The 27857-nt window shown below is 36.3% G+C and overlaps 1 protein-coding gene and 1 non-coding gene across 4 annotated transcripts in view; both read right to left on the reverse strand.

The window, feature by feature from the left end:
- STXBP5L (syntaxin binding protein 5L) overlaps positions 1 to 27857 on the reverse strand; it is a 380025-nt gene that overhangs the window by 194903 nt on the left and 157265 nt on the right. For all 3 annotated transcript variants that reach the window (XM_041771139.1, XM_041771064.1, XM_041770992.1), the window contains exons 6-7: positions 24986 to 25120; positions 19668 to 19731 (exon numbers count right to left, since the gene is read on the reverse strand). In XM_041771139.1, the coding sequence (XP_041627073.1) occupies positions 19668 to 19731; positions 24986 to 25120 (199 nt within the window). The remainder of the gene's footprint in view (positions 1 to 19667; positions 19732 to 24985; positions 25121 to 27857) is intronic.
- On the reverse strand, positions 17911 to 18018 carry LOC121475150. The gene has a single exon (XR_005983632.1). It is a non-coding gene; the product is annotated as a U6 spliceosomal RNA (small nuclear RNA).

Genomic DNA, 27857 nt, shown 5'->3' on the forward strand with positions numbered 1-27857 from the left:
GTCCTTTTGCGTGTTTACATTTAATGTAATTGCTGCCATACTTTAGAGCAAATCTACTTGTTTTATATTTGCCCCATTTGTTTAATGTTACCTTTTCCTTTTTTTTTTTTTTTTTTTTCTTACGGTTAATAGTTTTTGTTATCAGTTCTCTAGTCTATTAACTTAACCATTATACATATATTTATTATTCTTTTGGTATTATCCACATGAATATAAACTGTTTTTATGACTAAGCAGATTATAATGTAAATGAGTACTTAAGTTACTTTCTGGAAGTTATAAGGATCTTGGAACTTTTATTTATTTATTTTTTTTGAAAGTAAGGATTTTTATTTATTTTTTTTAATAAATTAATTTTTATTGGTGTTCAATTTACCAACATACAGAAAAACACCCAGTGCTCATCCCATCAAGTGTCCCCCTCAGTGCCCGTCACCCATTCACCCCCACCCCCCGCCCTCCTCCCCTTCCACCACGCCTCGTTCATTTCCCAGAGTTAGGAGTCTTTATATTCTGTCTCCCTTCCTGATATTTCCCACACATTTCTTCTCCCTTCCTTTATATTCCCTTTCACTATTATTTATATTCCCCAAATGAATGAGAACATACACTGTTTGTCCTTCTCCGATTGACTTACTACACTCAGCATAATACCCTCCAGTTCCATCCACATTGAAGCAAATGGTGGGTATTTGTCGTTTCTAATGGCTGAGTAATATTCCATTGTATACATAAACCACATCTTCTTTATCCATTCATCTTTCGATGGACACCGAGGCTCCTTCCACAGTTTGGCTATTGTGGACATTGCTGCTAGAAACATCGGGGTGCAGGTGTCCCGGCGTTTCATTGCATCTGAATCTTTGGGGTAAATCCCCAATAGTGCAATTGCTGGGTCGTAGGGCAGGTCTATTTTTAACTCTTTGAGGAACCTCCACACAGTTTTCCAGAGTGGCTGCACCAGTTCACATTCCCACCAACAGTGTAAGAGGGTTCCCTTTTCTCCGCATCCTCTCCAACATTTGTTGTTTCCTGCCTTGTTAATTTTCCCCATTCTCACTGGTGTGAGGTGGGATCTCATTGTGGTTTTGATTTGTATTTCCCTGATGGCAAGTGATGCAGAGCATTTTCTCATGTGCATGTTGGCCATGTCCATGTCTTCCTCTGTGAGATTTCTGTTCATGTCTTTTGTCCATTTCATGATTGGATTGTTTGTTTCTTTGGTGTTGAGTTTAATAAGTTCTTTATAGATCTTGGAAACTAGCCCTTTATCTGATACGTCATTTGCAAATATCTTCTCCCATTCTGTAGGTTGTCTTTTAGTTTTGTTGGCTGTATCCTTTGCTGTGCAAAAGCTTCTTATCTTGATGAAGTCCCAATAGTTCATTTTTGCTTTTGTTTCTTTTGCCTTCATGGATGTATCTTGCAAGAAGTTACTGTGGCCAAGTTCAAAAAGGGTGTTGCCTGTGTTCTCCTCTAGGATTTTGATGGAATCTTGTCTCACATTTAGATCTCTCATCCATTTTGAGTTTATCGTTGTGTATGGTGAAAGAGAGTGGTCCAGTTTCATTCTTCTGCATGTGGATGTCCAATTTTCCCAACACCATTTATTGAAGAGACTGTCTTTCTTCCAATGGATAGTCTTTCCTCCTTTATCGAATATTAGTTGACCATAAAGTTCAGGGTCCACTTCTGGGTTCTCTATTCTGTTCCATTGATCTATGTGTCTGATTTTGTGCCAGTACCACACTGTCTTGATGACCACAGCTTTGTAGTACAACCTGAAATCTGGCATTGTGATGCCCCCAGCTATGGTTTTCTTTTTTAAAATTCCCCTGGCTATTCGGGGTCTTTTCTGATTCCACACAAATCTTAAAATAATTTGTTCTAACTCTCTGAAGAAAGTCCATGGTATTTTGATAGGGATTGCATTAAACGTGTAAATTGCCCTGGGTAACATTGACATTTTCCCAATATTAATTCTGCCAATCCATGAGCATGGAATATTTTTCCATCTCTTTGCGTCTTCCTCAATTTCTTTCAGAAGTGTTCTATAGTTTTTAGGGTATAGATCCTTTACCTCTTTGGTTAGGTTTATTCCTAGGTATCTTATGCTTTTGGGTGAAATTGTAAATGGGATTGACTCCTTAATTTCTCTTTTTTTCAGTCTCATTGTTAGTGTATAGAAATGCCACTGACTTCTGGCATTGATTTTGTACCCTGCCACACTGCCAAATTGCTGTATCAGTTCTAGCAATCTTGGGGTGGAGGCTTTTTTCTATGTAGAGTATCATGTCATCGGCGTAGAGGGAGAGTTTGACTTCTTCTTTGCCAATTTGAATGCCTTTAATGTCTTTTTGTTGTCTGATTGCTGAGGCGAGGACTTCCAGTACTATGTTGAATAGAAGTGGTGAGAGTGGACATCACTGTCTTGTTCCTGATCTTAGGGGAAAGGCTCCCAGTGCTTCCCCATTGAGAATGATATTTGCTGTGGGCTTTTCATAGATGGCTTTTAAGATGTTGAGGAAAGTTCCCTCTATCCCTACACTCTGAAGCGTTTTGATCAGGAATGGATGCTGTATTTTGTCAAATGCTTTCTCTGCATCTATTGAGAGGATCATATGGTTCTTGGTTTTTCTCTTGCTGATATGATGAATCACATTGATTGTTTTACGAGTGTTGAACCAGCCTTGTGTCCCGGGGATAAATCCTACTTGGTCATGGTGAATAATTTTCTTAATGTGTTGTTGGATCCTATTGGCTAGTATCTTGTTGAGAATTTTTGCATCCGTGTTCATCAGGGATATTGGTCTATAATTATCCTTTTTGGTGGGGTCTTTGTCTGGTTTCGGAATTAAGGTGATGCTGGCCTCATAGAACAAATTTGGAAGTACTCCATCTCTTTCTATCTTTCCAAACAGCTTTAGTAGAATAGGTATGATTTCTTCTTTAAACGTTTGATAGAATTCCCCTGGGAAGCCATCTGGCCCTGGACTTTTGTGTCTTGGGAGGTTTTTGATGACTGCTTCAATTTCCTCCCCGGTTATTGGCCTGTTCAGGTTTTCTATTTCTTCCTGTTCCAGTTTTGGTAGTTTGTGGGGTTTTCCAGAAATGCGTCCATTTCTTCTAGATTGCCTAATTTATTGGCGTATAGTGGTTCATAATATGTTTTTTAAATCGTTTGTATTTCCTTGGTGTTGGTAGTGATCTCTCTCATTCATGATTTTATTAGAGTCTTCTCTCTCTTCTTTTTAATAAGGCTGGATAATGGTTTATCTATCTTATTAATTCTTTCAAAGAACCAACCCATGGTTCTGTTGATCTGTTCCACAGTTCTTCAGGTCTCGACTTCGGTGAGTTCTGCTCGAATCTTTATTAACTCTCTTCTTCTGCTGGGGGTGGGGTCCATTTGCTGCGTTTTTTCTAGCTCCTTTATGTGTAAGGTGAGCTTTTGAATATGAGTTCTTTCCAGTTTTTGAATGGATGCTTGTATTGCGATGTATTTCCCCCTCAGGACTGCTTTTGCTGCATCCCAAAGATTTTGAATGGTTGTATCTTCATTCTCATTAGTTTCCATGAATCTTTTCAATTCTTCCTTAATTTCCTGGTTGACCTTTTCATCTTTTGGCAGGATGGTCCTTAACCTCCAAGTGTTTGTGGTCCTTCCAAACTTCTTATTGTGATTAAGTTCTAATTTCAAGGCATTATGGTCTGAGAATATACAGGGGACTATCCCGATCTTTTGTTATCGGTTCAGACCCGATTTTTGACCCAGTATGTGGTCTATTCTGGAAAAAGTTCCATGTGCACTTGAGAAGAATGTGTATTCAGTTGAGTTTGGATGTAAAGTTCTGTAGATATCTGTGAAATCCATCTGGTCCAGTGTATCATTTAAAGCTCTCGTTTCTTTGGAGATGTTGTGCTTAGAAGACCTATCGAGGGTAGAAAGAGCTAGATTAAAGTCACCAAGTATAAGTGTATTATTATCAAAGTATTTCTTCAGTTTGGTTTTTAATTGGTTTAAATATTTGGCAGCTCCCACATTCGGGGCATATATATTGAGGATGGTTAAGGCCTCTTGTTGGATAGATCCTTTGAGTATGAGATAGTGTCCCTCTTCATCTCTCAGTATAGTCTTCGGGGTAAATTTTAATTTATCTGATATGAGGATGGCTACCCCTGCTTTCTTTTGAGTACCATTTTAATGGTAAATAGATCTCCAACCTTTTATTTTCCGGTTGTAGGTGTCCTTCTGTCTATAATGAGGCTTTTGTAGACAGCAAATAGATGGGTCCTGCTTTTTTATCCAGTCTGAAACCCTGCGCCTTTTGATGGGGTCATTAAGCCCATTCACATTCAGAGTTACTATTGAAAGATATGAGTTTAGTGTCATCATGATATCTATTCAGTCCTTGTTTTTGTGGATTGTTCCACTGAACTTCTTCTTAAAGGGGAATTTTAAGAGTCCCCCTTAACATATCGTGCAGAGCTGGTTTGGAGGTCACATATTCTTTCAATTCCTGCCTGTCCTGGAAGCTCTTTATCTCTCCTTCCATTCTGAATGAGAGCCTTGATGGATAAAGTATTCTTGTTTGCATGTTCTTCTCATTTAGGACCCTGAATATATCCTGCCCGTACTTTATGGCCTGCCTGGTCTCTGTGGAGAGGTCTGCTGTTACCCTAATATTCCTCTCCATAAAAGTCAGGGACTTTTTTTCTCTTGCTGCTTTAAGGATCTTCTCCTTATCTTTGGAATTTGCAAGCTTCAGTATTAAATGTCGAGGTGTTGAACAGTTTTTATTGATTTTAGGGGGGATCTCTCTATTTTCTGGATCTGAATGCCTGTTTCCCTTCCCAGATTCGGAAAGTTTTCAGCTAGGATTTGTTCAAATACATATTCTGGCCCTCTGTCCCTTTCGGCGCCCTCGGGAACCCCAATTAAACGTAGGTTTTTCTTCCTCAAGCTGTCGTTTATTTCCCTTAATCTGTCTTCATGGTCTTTTAATTGTCTGTCTCTTTTTTCTTTAGTTTCCCTCTTGCCATCAACTTGTCTTCTATGTCACTCACTCGTTCTTCCACCTCATTAAGCCTTGTCGTTAGGACTTCTAGCTTGGATTGCATCTTATTTAATTGATTTTTAATTTCTTCCTGATTGGATATAAATTCTGCAGTCATGAAGTCTTTTGAGTCCTTTATGGTTTTTTCTAGAGCCACCAGTAGCTGTATAATAGTGCTTCTGAATTGGCTTTTTGACATTGAATTGTAATCCAGATTTTGTAACTCTGTGGGAGAGAGGAGTGTTTCTGATTCTTTTTGGTTTTTTTTTGAGGTGAGGTTTTCCTTCTAGTCATTTTGTTTAGTGCAGAGTGGCCAAAAGAAGTTGTATTGGGAAAAGGAGAAAAAGAGAAGGAAAGAAAAGAGAAAAAGAAAAAAGAGAAAGAAGAAAAAAAGGGAAAAAAGAGAAGAAAAAGAGAAAGAAAGGTGAAAGAAAAAGGAACGGTGGGGGAAGCAATCAGAAATCAAAAAGAAAGAAAGAAAAAAAAAACACAAAAAAACAAAAAACACGTGGGAGTATCTTCTGATTCTGTATACTTTAAGTCCCTTGACTTCCCCTGGACCTGGTCCGTCTAGGTGGTCTTCTGGGGGAGGGGCCTGCCGTGCTGATTTTCAGGTGTTAGCACTTGGAGGAACTGCTCTGCCCCTGCCTGGTGCAGGGCTCAGTGGGGGTTGTTTACCCCGTGAGGCCTCAGGAGGAACAGCCACAGTGGGGCGGCAGCTCTGGAAACCTGGATTCAGCTCCCGCAGTAACTCCGGGGCTCTCCGTCTGCAGGGCCTGGGGGCTCCGGGGCGGGGCCGCTGATCTGCTCAGCTCCCGGCAGGAGCGTCCTCGCTGTCCTGGGCTCTCCCGGCCTCTGCCTGTCCCAGGGGAGGCCGGATCCTGGGCTGTGTCCCAGTGCCCTGTGCTCCGGAGCCTGCGCTGTTGGATCCGCGCTCCCGCCCCTCAGCCCCCTCCGCGGAGCCGCCGCCCGATCCCCTCCGAGCTGCTCCGGGTCCCGCTGTGCGCGCTGCAGCCCTTAGGGAGCTCAGCGCACTCTCCTGGGGTGCAGGTGTCAGTGTCCCAGGGAGCCCGAGGGCATCCCCGCTCTCCCCGGTCCTGCTCTAACTCCCTGCGGGCCCCTTTCTACCCGGGAAGGTTGGTGCAGCTCCTGCTTCTCCGGGACGGGGCTCTCCTGTCCTGGGGACACTCGCCCCGTCCTCAGCCCGGCTCCTCGCGGGGCCCCTCCCCCTTGGAGGCCTTTTGTTTCTTTCTTTTTCCCCGTCTTCCTACCTTGATAGAAGCGCGAACTCTTCTCACTGGAGCATTCCAGCTGGTCTCTCTTTAAATCTCAGGTCGAATTCGTAGATTTTCAGGATGATTTGAAGGTTATCTAGGTAATTTGGTGGGGACAGGTGATTTGGGGACCCTACTCTTCCACCATCTTGCCCCTCCTGGATCTTGGAACTTTAATTCAATAGACTTTAACCCAGCTTTTGACCTATTTTTAACTTAAATGTATATTATTTCTCAGAAGTAATTACTTAAAAATATTTCATAGATTTACCTATACTTTTTCTTTATTCCTTGTACATCTCTGTTCTTTTATAATCAATTTCATTCCCAAAGAGAATTTCTTTAGGTCTTTCATTACAGCATATTTGCTATTGATTATTGCAAATTATGTTAAGCTGCTATAATTTCAAGACACATTTTTAATGTGTTTTTGTAGAGCATAGAATTCTGTGTAGGCTTTTTTTTCCTGCCAGTGGATGCTTTCCTCTATCATTACCTTTATATGATCATTCAGTTGTCTCCATTTGCCATTTTTCTATTGTCTGCTATTAGACTTATTTTTTTCTATACTCTGCTTTTAAGATTATTTTCTTTGTCTTTGATATGACTAGGTGAGGTTTACTTGTTGTTAAGCTTACTTTGAGTCTTTCTTCAAATATTCTTACTTTGAGTCTTTCTTCAAATACTGCTGCTGTCACATTCTCTTTTTTCTTCCTCCAGGACTCCAATTACATACATATTCCACCTTTGCATTATGTCTAAAATGCTCTTCATCCTTTTGGCTTACCATGCGTTCATTTGGATATTTACTTCTGCCCTAACTTCCAAGTCACTAATTTTCTCTTCACTTGTTTATAGTCAATTATTTTGTTTGCTGTTATACTTGTCACTTCTCTGCTGAAAACCCCATCATTTTTAGTCTGTTAAATATTTCAATCACACTTACATTAAAGTCCTCATTTGATAACTGCTATTGGAATCTCCATTGGTCTCCCTCTATTTATTGTCTCTTTTCTTGGTTTCTGGTGAATTCTGATTTTTTCTGATTCTTTTATATACCATGTTCTTTTTACTTTCAGTATAGAGGCTATATATGGGAGAAATGTGATACATAAAGGCTCTGGGTGATGTTTTATTCTTCCATAAAGAATTGATTTTATTTTATGTTTTATTTTGTCGGTTAGTTAGACTAAGGCAGATCAACTTAATCCCCAGAAGGATTCAGATAATGTTGACAAATTTTTCAGTTATTTAAAGGCCTGGTATATTTCCAGTTCAAACTTATTTGAAACTTATATCTCTTTGGAGCCATACTGAAAGCCTGGAGGAATTATCAGATTTTTCTTTTTGACTTGGCTTGAACTTTTTTTTCATCCACATTATTTTTCTGCCCCAAAAAAACTGCAGAAAACTCTGCTTAGCCTCTCAGCCAATAACTTTCTTTTTGGTTACTCAATAGCTTAGCCATTCTTTTCAAATTGGAAAATCCCTAGAAGGGAAAATTGTGGCAAGTGTTTCTGGGTTTCTTTCTATGGAGTCAAGAGTTTACAAATATTCATAGCCCTCAAACAGATTTCAAAAATATATTGTCTAGATTTTCTAGTTCTCCCAGTGGGAGGACCGATCTAAAATAGGATAGTCTTCTATTATCAAGAGTGGAAATACTGTGGATGTTAAGCTTTATTCAAAGACATTTTTGGCATTGATGGAGATTATCATAATTTTTTCCCTAGATCTGTTAATGATGCTATATTGATGGATTTTTTTCATAGTATCCATTCATGTACCCTTTGAATAAAACATCATTTATCAGTGTTTTGTTTTTGATGCTTTTGGAGACTGTGTCCTATAGGATATTTTACTTAAGACTTTTCCATTGAAATTACCAAATTCAATAAATCTATGTTTTATTCTTGTGCAACCTTTCTCAGGCTTAGTTGTCACCTATAAAATTAAAAAAAAATTAATATTTTTCATTTTTAAACTATACTCAAATAGGAGTTGGTAAACTTTTTCACTAAAGGGACAGATAGTAAATATTTTACACTTTCCAGACTATACTATCTCAAAACAAAAACAAAAACAAAAACAAAAACAACTTATTTACAATAACAGGAAATAGGCCAGATTTGCTCCACTGGCCACAGCAGCAACCCTTGCTTTAAAATAGCTGATGCAACACCGTATTATATAGTACTTAAAAATTTAGTAAAATTTCCCTGTAAAACCACTTGGGTCTGGTACTTTTATTTGTGCATAGTAAATAAATAACTTCCTCACTTTCTCAAACTTTCTGTCTCTATTGTTGTCAATGATGATAAATTTATTTCCCTGGGAAATTACCTATTTTACCTATACTTTTAAATATATCTGCTAGAGTTATGTAAAATAATTTAGATGTTTAAAAATTTCCTCAGTTTTAGTGTATTTCTTCTTGTTTTGTTACCATTTAACTTTGTAGTCCCCTATTTTTCTTCATCAGGTCAGATAGTATTTTGCCTATTTTGTTATGTTCTATGCAAAGAACCAGCATATTAATTTATATGACAGCTTAAAAATAGAAGAACGAACTCCCTAAATTCTGCTTTTATCTTTATATTTCTCTCCTGTTTCCTTTTGCATTTTTCTTGTTCTTTTTCTAGGTTTTTTGTTTCATACTGAATGTATTTAAATGTCTAATTTTTATTCATGTAAGTATCAAATGCTATGTATTATTTTATAATTGTCTTAATTATATTTCATAGAAATTATATATTTCATTTGTAATATTATGGTATTATTAATTTTTATATATATTCTTCAATTTTGATTTGTATTTTCAATTTGACCTAATAGTTATTTAATGAGAGTTTTTAAATTTCCAAGTGGAAAAGAATTTTTGCTTTTGGATTTTTAATTATTCTTTTTCAATCTTTATATGAAATGCATAATCAATTATACTGCTTGGGGAATCAGCATTTTTTCTTCATCAGATCACTCAAGATCACCCTTAAGTGGAGATATAATTGAGTAGTAGTGTCTATCAACCAAACATCTGACATATGAGACAGGCCTGTATTCCATCCTTCTCCATTAGTTAGGTTTTAGGTATTCCACCCCCACCCCATAAGACTATATATTTGGGTTGAGTGAAAGGCATTGTTGTAAAAGGTGGAATTCTGGGACCTCCATTTATCTAATTATGCCTTTTTTTTTTTTTTTTGCAATTAGCAAGAGGGTTTATTGGCCGTTTGCGCAAACGGGCTCTCCGCCTCCGAAGAGGAAGAGAGCCCCGATTAGCAATTACAGGTATCTTTTAAAGGCAAAAGGAAAAAAAAAACCGCTTAAAGACAAAAGAACCTCGGGAGTTGCATAGCATTCAGGTTATTGATTTCACAGAGGGTCAACATGAACCTATTCAGGGACATTCCAATCAGGGTGTGGGGGGAAATGGTTTTCTTATTGTAAACAGAATGCTTTTAGTTGCTAAAATTTCAGGAAGACGCCTGGATGGGCTGCCTCTGGATTAGGGCTGGCCCTACTTACAAGGGGGGAGGTTTCTTCATTCCCTCCTCTTGTTTGGGCTGATTTTAACCTTAAAATCTTAGGGAACATTTATTTCTTCAGTTTGGAGGGCCCGACATTGCTGAGTTAATACCAGAGCTTGGGTAATAAACAATCTTTCTCGGATGAACTGGAGCGGCCAGTTGAGGACTCAGGGGCCAAAAGTTAGCAGCAGGAGCAGGATAACTAGAGGGCCCATAATGGTAGAGATTAGGGTGGTTAACCAGGGAGACTGATTAAACCAGCTTTCAAACCAGCCCTGCTGGGCCTCCCGGTCCCTTTGTCTTTTATTTAACCTTTCCCTGAGTTTGGCCATGGAGTCTCTGATGACTCCAGAATGGCCTGCATAGAAACAGCATTCCTCTCCCAGGGCCGCACACAGGCCTCCCTCTTTCAGGAGTAGTAAATCCAAGCCTCTCCTGTTTTGAAGTCCTACTTCTGAAAGTGAGGTGAGGGACTGTTCTAACTTAGAAACGGACTGCTCTAGTGTCCGTAGATCCTAATCTACAGCTGCCTGGAGTTCTAAATAACATCGTGAGCCCTGGATCAGAGCAGCTGCGCCGGTACCCACCCCAGTAGCGACCCCTAGTCCCAACATAACGGCTAGGGTTAGGGAGACAGGTTCGCGCCAAAAACGGGTGGGATGTTCATTATACTGATTTTCTAGAGTTTCAGCAGGGTGATAGAACACCCTGGGTATGATCTGCACCATGACACAGAAGTCGTTTGAGCTATTTAGAACCTTAGCTGACACACAGGGGGTGAGGCCTTTGTTGCATGCCCACCAAGTTCCTGGCTGGGGCTCCAGGTAAGAGTCAGTCCCTAAAATCGGGGCGGTAGTATTGCAGAGTTCCTGGTAACCCTGGGTGAGTATAGTTAGCCTTGACAGTGATGTAATCCCAGGAGGAGGAGGGCCTCTCATCCTGTGTCTCCCTAGTCTCGCACCCCCAATTTTTACAATAGAAGTATTTCCCTCCTCCACAGGTGGGATTTAGCCTGCGATCTCTGTGGTACCCAGGACAGACATAAAAGGGAAGAGTGCTGAGCATGGCCCTTCTGTCAGGCGTGCCATATCCTCCCCATGGGTCTAATCCCAGTCGCCCTGGAGGGCTTTCTTGGTTAGAGGCTCTAGAGGTGTCAAAGTATCCCTCTAGGTCCCATGGGCTAGGGGCCCCTATGGTTAGCTTGCATAGGTCAGGATATAGGTTAGGCCACCAGGTTCCCATAGGGGCGGTCTTAGTTATAGACCAAACCTCGTCACCCCCAGACGTTAGTACCTGCCAGGTTAACCTTTTGAGGGCATGAGGGTCACCTTTGGCGGAGGTGAAGAGCGCTAGGAGAGGTAGGAATATAACAACTGTCATTGAACAATTTTTTGAAAGTCTTATCTTGAGCGGGTTTTGGGTGCAGTGGAGCTTCCATTGGAGTGGCTCGTCAGGTCCGTCCTGGCTGGCGTCAGCGGTGCTCCTTGATGGGGCGCGCTTCACGTGTGAGGCGTGGACCCAAGCAGCAATGCCGTCTACCTTTAAGGCGGTTGGGGTGGTCAGTAGTACAGTAAATGGGCCCTTCCAGCGGGGCTCAAGCGTCCTGGACTGATGTCTCCTGACATAGACGGAGTCACCGATCTGGAACGGGTGTGGGTCGGTTGTGTATCCGGGACGGTAGACAGCCGCAAGGGGTTTCCAGATCTGGCGCTGGATAATCTGGAGCGCCTTTAGCCTGTCCTCCTACCGGTCTTAGGATTGAGCCTGGGGCGTCTCGGATCCCGGACGAGCCCCCAAATGTTGGACCCTGGTTCACCGGTGCCAACGTGTCCCGGCGGACGCCCCAGAGACTCAGACCCCAGACAGGCAGATGCAATTAGCAAGAGGGTTTATTGGACGTTTGCGCAAACGGGCTCTCCGCCTCCGAAGAGGAAGAGAGCCTAATTATGCCTTTTAGACAGCTGACAGCTGATTACCTGAAAAAACTATTTCCACTGTAAAATGGTTTGTCAATTCCCTCATTCACTCATATGATTCATTGTGTATTATAACATCTAATTCAAATAGACTGAGCTCAGGTTACATAGTCATTTGATGTCCCATGGTTAGGTGTTCAGTCTCTACAAAAGCTTATTAGCATGCCAGGATTTGCTTTGAAAATAGAGAATAGCTGTTGTAACTCTCTTATTGGGCTTTCCACCAGACCATCCTTACCTACTAGATACATTAAGCTCCATCAGATCTACTAGATCATAGACACCAAGTGGTAAGGTGGCCTACAAAGCAGCTTGGGTTTAGTTAAAAGCCCTTTCTTTACTTAAAACTAGCAGACTTTTTGGATAATCTTTAAAAATGATTTTAAACAGTAATTTTGAAGACGTTATATACTATTATCTGAATCCAAAAAGGCCCATCAAGTGATATGACCCTTTCTTAGCAAGGAAAAGTACAAAAGCTAACGCTTTACCTTAGAGGAGGTACCCCATGCATGCCCCAGACCATTAAACCCTCAAAACCATCACTTAGAAGACAGGATCATAGATCTTTATGGGATTTTCTTCTGGCCCTCTGACATAAATCTTGTGAGCTATATAGGTGCAATCTAACTAGTATTATATAGTAAAGAAAGTGAACTAGTATCCTTTCTAAAGAATGCCTAGAATTTCAAGTTTCCTTAGAACTATATTATGACAGAGTATGAAAAATAACATAGTCCTGGGCAGCCCCGGTGGCGCAGCGGTGCAGCCTGGGGATCACCTGCTTCTCCCTCTGCCTGTATCTCTGTCTCTGTCTCTGTCTCTCTCTCTCTCCCCCACCCCCTGAATAAATAAATAAATAAATATTTAAAAAAATAACAACAACAACAAAAAATAACATAGTCCTGGGGAAAAATTATGAAGTTATACTGTTTTCCGTTTCTTTAAAGCAAGCTGCTTTTGATCTTCTCTGCTGATACATTGAGAAAAAGAGTTCACTAAATCAATAATCATTTGATTATTGGAAACAGCCTGTTATTGATCTGTACCTATAGAAGTACCAACAGCAAAGCAGCTGTCATTGGGGCAATTACTTGGTTAATTTTACAGTGGTCTACTAACAGCAAGCTCAATCCATCTTATTTTTTGTAGAACCCAGACAATGTAATTCAACAAGGATATATCAGTGACCACTACTATTGCATCATTCAAGTCTAATTACTGTTATCTCTAACTTCTCCAGAAATACATTCTGGCTTTTGTTTACAATCAAGGAAAGACAAGTTTTAAGAGTTTCCATTTGTCCCCTCCAATTGTAATGACTCTAATTCCAATGTCAGAAAACCAATAAGAGAATTATGCCAGCTTTTGTGCATATCTATACAGATTATACAATTGGGGTATAAAATAACTGGGTGAGTCAGAATACCCATTGGACTTACTATGAGATACACCTGAGTCAAAACATCATTTATCACCTAGTTACCTAGCTCCATATACCATGACTGTAACTGGAGGACCACGCTTTTTGGATCTTTCAATATTAATATTTACTACAACCCTATAGTTAACAGTCCTGGAAAAGTAAATAGTTACTTCTGCAAATGATCACAGATGCTTCCATAATTACTATATGTACTTATGGAAGTACTTTAGGGTCCTTCCTTGGGGGTAACTGGCCTTTCCCTGTCTATCAGTGGGCTCTAGATCTATGTGCTGGCTTATATCTGGAAATCTGATGAAGTACTGTGAGTTTCCACTTGGGTGGCCGATGTCAAGAGCTGTTTTTTCTTTTTTCTGATTCTGCAAATCAAACAACTTCCCAGTCAGCTGCTCACCTAATTTTTCTCCTAGAAACAGTATGATATATTAGCTATTACCATAGATTTCTGCATTGCCATCCAGGCTTACTGCTTGTTATGGTAATTATGTTCATATTGCCAGATGGTCAAATATTACCATCTGGCCTCTACCAATCCATAATATCTAATCCCCATAGATACTCTGGAGTCTGGATCTCTGCCATCATCTCTCACTGTCCACAAAAAAACAAAACAAAACAAGGACAACCCCTACCAAATTTCTCAAATATGCTTGTACTCATCTTTCTTCATTAAGTGAAAACAGTATCCTTAAGAGCCCTCTAGGGAAAATGGTCAGGAGGTGAGTTCCAGGGCAAATGTATTTTTTTTTTAAAGATTTTATTATTTATTTATTATTTATTCATTCATTCATTCATTCATTCATTCATGAGAGACGAGAGAGAGAGAGAGAGAGAGAGAGAGACAGGCAGAGGGAGAAGGAGGCTCCATGCAGGGAGCCCGATGCAGGACTCGACCCCGGGACCCCAGGATCATGCCCTGAGCCAATGGCAGGCGCTAAACTGCTGAGCCACCCAGGGATCCTCAGGACAAATGTATTATATCCATTTTAATATTCTCATCTTTCTGTCTTCTGACCCTTTCTTTTACTATACCAAAAAGCTCTAGCCTCTCTACTTTATTTACCATATGCCTTTGTTGAGTCCATCTTCAAGGAGTCATCCCGACAAATGAATAGGACCAGATCCAGGTGTCCTTCTCAAAGCATTAAGTCTCAAACCACAGTTGAATGCCTCCATGTAAATGAACTCTCCTCTATGTAACCCCTATGGTCAAATCCTTAAACACATTCCTATATACTTGATGACTAGCAGTATTATCCAGGTCCTAAATCCCTTTGACAGGGAGGGCTTCTTATGTAGTGCCTATTTCTTCCTGGAGGAAAACAGGCTTACATGTTAGGCTGTGTTGAAATCTGAGATCTGATTCGGATTATTGGCCTGGAGGTAATAAAATTGAATGTTGATCTTCTGAGGGTAAACATCATCAGGCAAGAAAACTACTTCATTGCATTGGTCATTTACAGTCTTCTAGAAAAGGGGAAACCATTCTCTGGAAATAGTGCAAGAGGTACTTCTGCTGGCCAGAAGTGTTCAAAGAAATTGGAGAGGGTGGCATTTACAATATTTGTCACTTATATACACAAATTCCCCTTTCTCAGGTGTAGTGGTTGAATAATGTTCCCCCAGAGCCTCAGATTGTACCCTTATTTAGAAATTGGTCTCTTTAGATAAAATTTGTTAATTTTGAGATGAGATGTGCCTGGCTGGCTCAGTCGGTGGAGCATGAGAGTTTTGATCTCAGGGTTGTAACTTGGAACCCCACATTATTGGTTAAAGATTACTTAAAAATAAAATCTTAATAAATGATTTTGGGATAAAATCATCCTTGATTTAGAATAGGCCCTAAAACCGATGACTGGTGTCCTTATAAAGACGAAAGGACACAGAGACATAGGGAACAAGGTCATGTGAAGACACATGAAGAGATTGGACTTATGCTGCTACAAATCAAAGGACATTAGGAGCCACCAGAAGCTGAAAGAGGCAAGGAAGGATTCTTCCTAGAGTGTTGAGAGAGAGAATGGTGTGACCAAGATCTTGATTTTGGACTTCTGACCTCCAAATTGAAATAATAAATTTCTATTGTTTAAAGTCACTTAGTATATAGGTAGAATTGATATATCAGGACTCAGGGTCACATTCTTTTCTTATCAGGGCTTTAACTTTAACAAATAAGACCTATTAAACTATGTATTCATCTCCTTATAAACAGGCCTATTTTTAGCACAGTCTGCCTTAGAGCTGTAGGAAGAGTTCCTTTAAAGCTCCCTTAAAAAAAAAAAATCTCCCTTAAAGAGGATCTAACATGCCTTAAATCTGTAATTAACATGAGTTAATCATCTTATTTTCATAGTTTCCAGTGATCTGGTAGCCAAAATAATGGCCACCAAAGAGGTCTATGCCCTAATCCTCAGAACCTATAAATATATTGCCTTACATGACAAAAAAAAAAAAAAAAAGACTTGTCCATTGTAATTAAGATGTATTGAGATAAGGAGAGTTTCCTAGATTATCCAAGTAGGCCCAATCTAAACATATGAATCCCTAATTAGGAGTAGAGAACCTCTCCCACCTATGGTTAAAAAGAGATGCTATGTTATCTTTAAAAATGGAGGAAGGGAGCTACAAACCTAGAAATGTATACTGTTTCTAAAAGCGACAAATACCCACCATTTGCTTTGACGTGGATGGAACTGGAGGGTGTCATGCTGAGTGAAATAAGTCAATCGGAAAAGGACAAACATTATATGGTCTCATTCATTTGGAGAATATAAAAATTAGTGAAAGGGAATAAAGGGAAAGGAGAGAAAATGAGTGAAAATATCAGTGAGGGTGACAAAACATGAGAGACACCTATCTCTGGGAAATGAACAAGGGGTAGTGGAAAGGAAGGTGGGTGGGGGGTTGGGGTGACTGGTTGATGGGCACTGAGGAGGGCACTTGGCAGGATGAGCACTGGGTGTTATGCTAAATGTTGGCAAATTGAACTGCAATAAGAAATTTAAAAAATAAGTAAATAAATAAAATAATAAAAAAATAAAAGCTGAAAAACCCTGTCAATATCTTGATTTTAGCTCAGTGAGACCTGTATTGGACTTCTGGCCTACAGAACCATAAGATAATACATTTGTGTTGTTTCAAACTACTAAATTTGTGATAATTTATATCATAATAAGAAATAATATAAGTGGCATCAAAGGAAGCTGTTTTTTTCCCATCACAATTATAATCACCATTGCCCTTTATCAATTAACCACCACAGTACTTGATCTCCTATTGTCTTACCTTTCCATCAGCCCCTTTCCCAATTAATTATAGGACAATGTTTAAGTAATTGTGATGTCACTACATGATAATACCACTTCACCTGGCACCTTCAATGGCTTCTTTGATTTTAAACAGGAGACAACTCAAGTCCAAAGTTCCACCCTGAGGGCCTACAATCTAGAACAGGAGTCAGCAAACTCTTTTTTTTTTTTTTTAAGATTTTATTTATGTATTTGAAAGAGAGAAAGTGAGAGAGGGAGAGAGCATAACCAGGGGTATGGGGGGTGGTGAGGGAGGGGGAGAGGGAGAGGCAGACTCCCCACTGAGCTGGGAGCCCAATGTGGGGGTTGATTCCAGAACTCCAGGATTGTGACCTGAGCCAAAGGCAGACACAACCGACTGAGCCACCCAGGTACCCCATCAGCAAACTTTTTATGTAAAGAGCTAGATAGGCTTTACAGGCCTTATAGCTCTCTCACAACTGCTTTGATTTGCTCTTGTAGTTAGAAAGCAACCACAGACAATATGTTATTGGTGAGCATGATTGTGTAAATAAGCATCAAGCCAGATTTATCCCACTGGCTGTAGTTTGTAATCCTTTATCTAGAACAATTCTCATAATTATTTTCTTAACCAGGATTCTGTAAAAACAGCCTGAGGCTAGGCTTAAGTGCTAAAGTTTCACTGAGAAGTACAATCTGAGGGCTGTAATAAAAAAGGGAAAGTTAAGTAAAGCAAAGAAGTAAAAGATGATATATTATCACACTAATCACTATTTCATGGGGAGAAGCAGCAGAAGCACAGCCAATCACGTAGCAGGTGAATCTGTTTTGTCTATAATCTGGATGTCTATAACAGTTTATATTGTTGCAAATGGCAAGATCTCATTTTTTTATGGCTAATAATCCATTGTGTTTATATACCACATCCTCTTTATCCATTCATCTGTGGATGGACATGTGGGTTGTTACCATATGTTGGCTATTGTAAATAATGCAGCAATAAACACATATCTTTTCAAATGGGTGTTCTGGGGTTTTTTGGATAAATATCCAGCAATGTAATTACTGGATAATGTGGCATTTCTGTTTTTAAGTTTTTGAGGAACTTCTATACTGTTTTTCACAGTGGCTATATCAATTTGCATTCCTGCCAATAGTGCACAAAGCTAGAGATACCACAATCCCAGAATTTGAGTTACACTACAAAGCTGTAGTAATCAAAACAGTATAGTACTGGCACAAGAACAGACACATAGATCAATGAACAGACCAGAGAGCCCAGAAATAAACCCATGCTTATATGGTCAATTAATCTATGATAAGGGAGGCAATAACACATAATGGGGAAAGGACAGTCTCTTCAACAAATGGTGCTGGGAAAACTAATTCTGCATATTATCCTTGCTCAGGGTCCACACTATCCTTCTCTGTATCATTCCAATTTTAGTATATGTGCTGCCAAAGCGAGCAAAGTGCTGGGAAAACTAAATGGCTACATGTCAAAGCATGAAACTAGACCACTTTCTTACACTATACACAAAAATAAACTCAAAATTGATTAAAGATCAAAATGTGAGACCTGGGATCATAAAGTTCCTAGAGGAAAATGTAGGCAGTAATTTCTTTGACATCCACTCTATAGCAAGGAAAACAAAAGCAAAATTAAGCTATTGGGACTACACCAAAATAAAACGGTTTTGTCCAGGGGTGCCTGGGTGGCTTAGTCATTTAAACATCCAAATCTTGGTTTTGGCTCAGGTCATGATTTCATGGGTCATGGTATTGGGCCAGGGTGGGGTACCACACTCAGTGAGGAGTCTGCTTAAAAGATTCTCTCCTTCTGCCCCTCCCCCACTAACACTCATGCTCTCTTGCTCTCTCTCTCTCTTTCTCTCTAAAATTAGTGAATAAACCTTAAGAAAAGCTTTTGTACAGAAAAGGAAACCATTACCAAAACAAAAAGGCTATCTACTTATAGGAGAAGATACTTGCAAATAATATATGTAATAAGGGGTTAATATCCAAAATATATTAACTGATATAACACCAAAAGCCCAAATAATCCAATTAAAAAATGGACAGAAGACTTGAATAGACATTTTTCCAAAGAAGACATACAGATAGATGATCAAACACATGAAAAGATGCTCAACATCACTTAGCATCAGGGAAATGCAAATCAAAACCACAATGAGAGGTCACCTTACACCTGTCAGAACAGCTAAAATGAAATACAAAAGAAATAACAAGTGTTGGTAAGGATATGGAGAAAAACATTTTCTTTTTCTTATGGATTTTAGAATCATTTCTTTAAAAATAAGTAAATTCTGATGACATTTGATTGGAATGACACTGTATTCATGGACCAATTTGAAGGAATTCAGTATTCTTTCTATTATACTATCAGGCAGACCTGACATTCAGGCTCAGTATTTAATAGGCAAATTCAGGTTCTATCATTTAAAAATAAAGAAGCAAACCTATACTATCTAATTTACTCAGGTGTTTTCTATGGTACTCAGCTAAAAATAAATTCTTGAAGAGGCCATATTTATGATGAAAGTGATGCTTTAGATCTTTTCATATTATCAACTTTGTTTTGTCATCATCAAAAGAAAATTATGAATAATCAAAATGAATAAGGATTATTTCTGTAACTTCAGAATATTTTCTATATAATTACCTATTTATAAAATCAAGATTTGGTAATTTGTGATTAGTGAGTATTGGTCATGTATCATTACCAAAACTAAATAGTAGAGGCCAATGACTAATGATATTGATAATCATATTAACTTCAAGCATAGACTATTTAAAAATTCAAGTTGTTCCACATATTCCATATCCTCCTCAAAATTCTAGAATACCAACTTTATCTCTAGGTGAAAATAAAGACTTAATTTGGGACCATTATTAGTATAATTCATTCATTCATTTATTTGCTCATTCATTCATTCAACATATTTTACTTTTAGAAAACATTGAATAGAATGTTTGAATTGAATATGAATTGAATTGAATATGAACTGTGCTAGAAGTTAGTACAAAATAATAGTAAGAAACACCTTTATTCCAGAATGAGGAAAATAAATGCAAGAATAATGGTACTGTAATACTCACTTTCCCTTCATCTCTTGGGCTATCACTTAAATGTACAACTGGACCTGGATGAGTCTTTGTGGATCTGTTAAATCAATTCAAAATAGTAATTAAAAAATAAAATTAAAACACCTTACCATTATAGACTAGAACAAAAAAATTACACTAAAATACACTCCCAATATTCTGAGGTTTAAGCTTAGATTCATTTGAGTTTGGGTTATTTTTCTTTAAGACTACTGTTCTTTCTCCTAATAATTCTATTAAAGTAGGTATAATTTTTTTTTATCAGGTTTAAGAGCACAAATCCACATAACAACAGGATTCCTCATTTCTATAGCACAAAAATTATATACACAGAGACAACATTAATAATGAAAATGATGCTTTAGATCTTTTAATGTTATCAACTTTATTTCCTCATTATCAAAGAAAAATTATTAATAACCAAGATGAATTATATCTTTTCATTAAATTATGAATCTATGAGTTAGTATCTATATGTTTGTTGCCAGATCTGAGCCTCTAAAAATTTGAAATTGAATTTATGCAGACAAAAGGGAATTTACATAGCCACAAGGCTAATGCTGTAAGTCCGTTTCAGACAAATTGCAAAGTATATAACCGATTTACATTTTCCTTTGACGTAAAATCTCTGATTTTGCTCGTAAGAAAAGTACAGTAGCTCCACTGATTTACAAAGAAGCCTTCTCTAGTGATAGCCAGCTTACAGAAAACTGACAAACTGGGGAAACAGTTTGCTAGTTATGTCTCATTTATTTGCTCATCCAAGGTAATCAATAACAGATAACTATGTGTCTAAATGTGTATTTTTAAAGGATCTGTGCTCTGTAAATCTGACCTTTAATTTATTCTACTCTGATATCTGGCATGTTTCTTTTATATTTTCTACTTTAACATATCATTGTTAAATATGGTAATGTCATGTTTAAAGACAATATGATCTGATATGACCATAGATTTATTATTGCTCATTTTCCCACATTCTTTCTTCAACAGTCTAATTGTGCCAGACTAATCCTATTATGATTATATTGACAGTTATAATTTCTTTTTAATATAATTTATTTCTTATGCATACATGAAAACCATAAAAGATTATTCACAAAATAGTAAAGAAGATTAAATTTTAAAAACTTTTTGAGAATAGAAAATTAACTCCAGCTTCTTCAGATACAGACTCCTCTCAGTAACTCAGAGGAACAAAACACTTATTTGTTATTGGTTTTATCCTAAATTTTCTTATCTAAAAATGGAGATAGTAGTACTGACCCTACTAATTATGAGGAATATTTATATATAGCACCTAATATAAAGCCAAAACATAGTAAGTACTCAATGAATAGTATGTAGGATGACTTCTGTAAATCACTGAAATAATTGGAAACCAGAGTTACTATCTGCATTCTAACTACAATGTTTTATTAGAGTAAAGTGCCTCTGATAAGGAACAATGTCCTTCAATTATCCTTTGGAAACTAATAATATCCAACAAACTACAAATTCCTGTCTTTTGGGTTTAATTAGAACAACAAATACAAAAGTGTACTCCATGATAAACTAGTTGTTACTCAGTTTCAGATGATTATTTATTTCTACTCTACCAATCTTCAAATATTAGAAATAACTCATAACATATTTAAATACTCTAATAGCCAACAAAACATATCTGTGAGCCAGAACTGGTTAACTGTCTGCTAGTTTGCTACCTGTTTTCTATATACTTTTCATGAACAATCTCATCTCTTCATCACCATAAATTCTATTTCATTACCTTTAGATCCATATATCCTACACTTCCTACCATTTCCCATACCAGTTCCACTAGCATGTCTTATAAATACATACAAATCAACCCACCTTAAATTGACTTCATTGTTTTTCTCCCAATCCACACAATCTCCTGATTTTTTTCACTAAATGACACCCTTTTATACACAGTTGCTTAAGCCTCACACCTGGGTGTTACTCTTAATTCTTCTCTATTATTGTTACATCTTCCCATAATACCAAAGTCTTGCTTTTCTACCTTCTATTAAAATTTAATTATGTCAGCTTGTCTCTAAATCAATGGTAATGTTAATCAAGAATACAGTCTGTTCTCTCTTTAATCATTTCTTTATACATGCCTTCAGAGTCATCTTCCTAAATGCAAATTTGATCAAGTCAATTCTCTCCTAAAAACTGTTCAAATTCTAGCTCCTGGCCTTTAAGTCCAAACTTCTCAAACTGGCCTACAAGGCCTTTCATATTATACACCATGATTATCTCTCCTCTAGATTTATCTTTTGTTATACTCTCTCAGGTATTCCAACCAACTAAACTACTTAAAATTCCTGTGCATGTAAGAAAGACTCTCTCACATTTCATCCTTTAAACCTTCTGTCCCCTCTTCCTAGAATACTCCTACCCCTCTCTCCTAATTGTTCACTCAGCTAACTAAAATTCTCATCCTTTGGATCTCAACATAGATGTAATTTCCTTTATAGATACTTCCCTGAGAAGTTAGGTGTCCTCATGGAATTGCCACATTTTATTTCCAATATATTGTAACTGCCTTTTAAATTAATCTCACCTTTATTAGACTGAAAGCCCCAAGAAGATAGTAATTATATCTTCCCAGTTCACAGTTGGATTCATCTAGCATATATCATAGTGCACAATAAATATGTTTGAATGATTGTTAAACACAAGCCCTACACTTATGATTTAATAAAGTTCATGATCAAACTTTAATCATATATAGAAAATAATAGGTTATATATATTTTTTTTAGGTTATATTTTTTAAAAAGCTAAGGGCTGCCCTGCAGAAACATCTATTTCTGTACCATAATCTGGAATATATTTTCCAATAGAAAAAAATTTTAATGTCAGTTTAGTTCTATGCTACTATTTTATGAGGTGTTCTACAAACATAACTGTTTCCATGGACAATGTGTTTCGGTTTCCAAATAATGAATATATGCATTTTGGGAACACAAGCTATTTATAATAATTAGGACTACCTATAATTATAATTAAGAGACTTCACTAAAAAATAGAAACTGAAAAATAACATTGAATAAAAAGTACTTTGAGTAAGAACTTAAATAGAAATAATTTCACATATCTCTTAAAGACAATTCTGCATTTGCATACTTAGAAAATATATTGTTAAAACTTGGGTCTAAAATTCTATTAATGAAATGTCTCTTTTAAATAAATATTTTATTATTGTCGCATACACTTGACACGTTTCAACAGGAAGTGACATGCATTTTCTGATATATCTCAAGAGGTAGAGAGCAATTAAAACAATTGGGATTTAAAACTACATAGATAACAATGGATCTATAATTCTGTGGGATACACTTTTGGAAAACTGGTCTAAGTAAACTAAGAAACATTCGGAGGTGCTGTTGTCTACTAATAATTTCTAGAGGATACTTCAGGACATTTTCAGAGGCATGTACAACTCTTTTCTAAAAGATCAGGTTTATATAAATGATAGATTCTATTCTTATCCTGTATCACATGTCTAAGATCATACTATGAAAAACACAAGTTCCTTATTTTATTTTAGTTCCTCTTAATTTTACTCTCTTTTATAGTATTTAAATTCATCATTAATCCTGAAATCATAAAGTATAGACTATGCAAATACATAGAGGTAAAGTATAGGTCACTAATTCAGGTAGTATTAATTTGAACTATAGAAAGTATTTGTTAAGTATATGATATGGAAACAAAATAGCAAAAGTGGTGGAATATTTGGTCTATTTAGATAATGTATTAGTAGGATTCAATTGAACACAAACAATATATGTATTACTATTTGTACTAATATTAAATTTGTATAAAAGTTCTAAAATTCAATCTCTCAACATTATCAATATCCTTTATCATCTTTATCAATATCCTAAGAAAATTATGAAAGTAAGTTCAGCCTTATTTACTACTTTTATACAACTCAGATTATAGTGGGAAAACCTTTCCCAAATAGCTAAAAAAGTAAATAATTTTTTAGGAGTTCTAATTCTATATAGTCTATAGAATAAATTTTTTTAAAATACACATGTAGAACATTAAAACATAGGAGTAAAATAGCTCATGTAAATTATAAATGAAAGCTCTACATCAATAGTATGTAACTATCATACTAATTCTTCAATAATGTCACCATTAGAATGATTATTCTTCTAATGGTCACTATAGAGTAGCCACTCTGTGGAAAGTATCAAAATAAGCCAAGTATAAAGAAAAAGAAAGGAGCAATGAACAAAGATTCTTCCCTGGAGCAGTTTTTAATCAAGAAGGAAGAATTACCACTAACAAAAGACCCATTAGAAAAACAAAATCAAAACAAAACAAAACAAAACAGACCCATTAAGACATAAAACAAAAGGAATATTGTAACAAGAAAATAATTAGTAACAACCTTTCCTATATATACAAGCATACTGAAACATTAAAAATAGGGAATAGGAGATTTATTATAAAGATCAGACTGAAGCCTCATGAAAATAAGCAGTTTTAATCAGAGTTCTGGATAATTATTATATACCTCAGGATATGCATATGTATGTATGCCAGTCTCAAACATATCTTATTAAGGACCTAATATGTACAGAGCATAAACATTTATTAAAGAAAATTTGTTTTTCTGATTAACACAGTGACCAGGAGAATTATTTGTGTCATACTACAAAAAAATGGCTTAGAATTCCATAACATTTCACATTTGGGAAATTTCACATTTTATATATGCATAAACTTAAGTATCAATGCCAAAGTCAAAGGAATTATTACCACTAACCACATATCCAAATAGCTATATATATATGACCACACAAAAAATATTGATAAATTGATTCTCCTTAGAGCCCTGCATAATATGTTAGTGAGGTAAGTGAAGAATGAGCAATAAAAAATATGTGAACTGATCATGATTCTTTTTACGTAAAACTAAATGTGGTCACAATTCACTTGCCATTCCCATTGGAAGTGGCTATACTAACAATGACTGTAAAAAAAAAAGAGATGATTTCCATGTATAACTTTTAGAATGAACCTTAATATTTTATCATCAAATTTTGCATATATAACCCTTAATTATTCAGAAATCCTGAAGTATTCAGAAAGTCTAAAACTAGAATATGTTAATACTACAATATCTATTTTTAAAAGTCTTTATGGTTTTAAATTATTTTTGCTAAACTTTTCATTCAAATTAACCATAAATTAGCTATGTTTCAAATTACTCTGTAATTTGACGTGTTTTACATAACCATATGAAATATTTAAGTCAAGTAAAGTGATATTTAAGTTTAAACTTACAGCTCAATTGCCTTGTTCCACATGATAACGTATCCAGAAAGAATGAAAGATTCAATATTTACAATATGTGTATTTCCTCTTTCTGTTCCAACATAGAGCCATTTACTCTGGAAAGGTAGATGACAGTAAGTAATTCTGAAAGAAAGAAAATTACAATTAAAATATCTAAATTTTATGTTTGGTCAGCATTATATTTCCTTATACTTTTTAGATAGTGATAGCTATATAAACAATAAAATGTACTATACACTCAAATAGCATTTATAGACTGTAGAGGACAAATAAAAGTATACCATTAAAAACAATAATGATAATGATAATAACAACCACTATTAAAATAAGTATATACCATGGGCATTAACAATATATATATTATTTCTAATTCTGAAAAGAATAATGCAAGACAGATATACATTTCTACTTTATGAAGAGGAAACTGAGGCCAAGAACTTTTATTTATACTTGCATTGGACTGACAACTAGTAAGTGGCAACCTCAGGATTCAAATCTATTTCTGACTGGTTGCAAAATTAGCAAATTTCTACACTGGTGGTTTTTATTTAATAATATTCACTTCAAATAGAAATTAGGTATATCTGAAATATACATTTCAGAGTTATCATAGAATTTTTAGCTTTATATATGATCATAAGTTATTTAGTTTTTTATTCAGATCCTTGCTATTTAAATAGTATAAAGAAAGCTTATAAGTCAGAGATCTACTCTACTATTCCTTTATTTTTTTTTTCTTTTTTGTTCTGACTTTATCTTCACAATGGGGTTTCTAACCTAACCAATTCTGGGAAACTATTCTGTAGCCAAAGAAACCATGACTCCTGCAAATGAAATCTGGGAATTTACCAGAATATTCTATTCATAGTGTATCACTCTTTCTAGTTTGCCTATTCCCACTCCTTAATTGCTCATAAAAAGACAAGGGAGATAAATTCAGTTATCCTTTGCCAGAACCTGTTATTGAATCAACATGTTTCATAGAATTTATTCAGAAAGAAAAAAACCTGGTAAATTGTTAGAAGAAGAGGACAGAATTCTGATGCCAGGCAGACACACCAATACGGAAAAAAAAAAAAAAAGGAATGTGAATGGTAAAATTCACAGATGATAATGGACAATTCTGATTAAAACCTAGAGTCTAGAATTGCTGTTGCCAAGGGTTACTTAATAATGTCCCAGAGGAAATAACTTGATGATCATGTTTCTCGGCCATGAAGTATCTATTCTCAACTCAATATAAGTAGAAAAAAAGAGGATTTTTTTTAAATTTTATTTATTTATTTATGATAGTCACACACAGAGAGGCAGAGACATAGGCAGAGGGAGAAACAGGCTCCATGCACCGGGAGCCCGATGTGGGATTCGATCCCGGGTCTCCAGGATCGCGCCCTGGGCCAAAGGCAGGCGCCAAACCGCTGCGCCACCCAGGGATCCCAAAAAGAGGATTTTTTAAAAGAAGGTTTAAGATCCTTTCTGAATCACAATGCAAGTAAAAAAAAAATACTAATTCCATAAAAGTAGACAAAAATTTAGGAGTTCAGGTAGATAAAAAGCAAACTTCAGTATAATTATTTCCAAGGTTAAGAAGAAAAGTCTAAAAACTGCCAAGTTTCAATAATGAGACCTAAAGCAAGAGGCAAAATTCCAATAGAGACAATCTTCACAGTATAAGAACGATGGAATACATGAAAAAGATCCAAATATTATTAGAAGTATTCCTTGAACCAATACTATGAAATGTCTCATTCTTACTGACAAGAAACTAGACCCTTGATAACAAAAGGGTTTCTATCTCATGTCCAAATGTCCAACTGATAGGTAGTGGTTAAATAACTAATAAAGAAAGATCCCCAGGATTTATCTGAACCCATTAAAAAAGAGTAATGTGATTTACTGAAAATGCTTGACCTGGATGAGAGGGCATGATTATTACTTATGTTGTATATTTGATAACACTAATAAGTAGGCAATACTTTTTTGAATTTAGTTTATTGTATTTAATAGTCACACTTTTATTTGTAATGCATTTCTAACACCATCACCTGCAAAATAGATTTTCTGCTATATAGGACCCCTGGAAAAATAATCTTGTTTCTATATCCATATTCACTATCGTTCTCTATAGTAAATCATCTAAGACGCTGTTAGTCTTCCATCCATTTACCCTATAATTCAAACTTCACTGAATAATCCATTATTCATTTCATATATATTCAAAAGCACTGTCCTTGATTACAACACATCTACTCTTTCTCTCAAAACAAAAACAAAAACAAAAACCCAAAGCCATCTAATAAGAGAGATAAGAAGACAAGTAGACAAGTAAGAAAAATAAAAGTAAAATGTGTTAATTGCTATAAAGGGTCCAAATAAGGGAAGGACTAATTCCAGTAAAGACAATCAAGGGAAGGTAATGTATAAAACTGTATTTAAATTGGGCCATTACATTAAAGATCAAGTAACTCTATAGTTTGAAAAATATATGTTACATAACCATATGAATAAATAAAATCAATGTTTTCAAGCTTGAAAAATGTACAGACTTTAAAAAATTGTTTTGCTTATCCTCATTTTTGACTTCCTTTTATGAATTCTTTAGCTTATGTATAAAAATAATATAAGATATAAATTCCTCATACTTATGGCTCTTACATATAATAAAACAAAAAATACAAAATAAATACAAATAAAACTACAACTAGAATTCAAATCAATAACAGTATATATGACAGATGGATTTTTTTAAAGAAATAATTAACTCATGATATGGATATGTTTCTAACTGCCTAGTTTCTTTTGAATTTGGTATACCTATATTCATACTATGCTTTCCTTTTACCACTTATTTCTATTTGAA

The sequence above is a fragment of the Vulpes lagopus genome, chromosome 1 (assembly GCF_018345385.1).
Source record: "Vulpes lagopus strain Blue_001 chromosome 1, ASM1834538v1, whole genome shotgun sequence".
Classification (NCBI taxonomy): Eukaryota; Metazoa; Chordata; class Mammalia; order Carnivora; family Canidae; genus Vulpes; species Vulpes lagopus.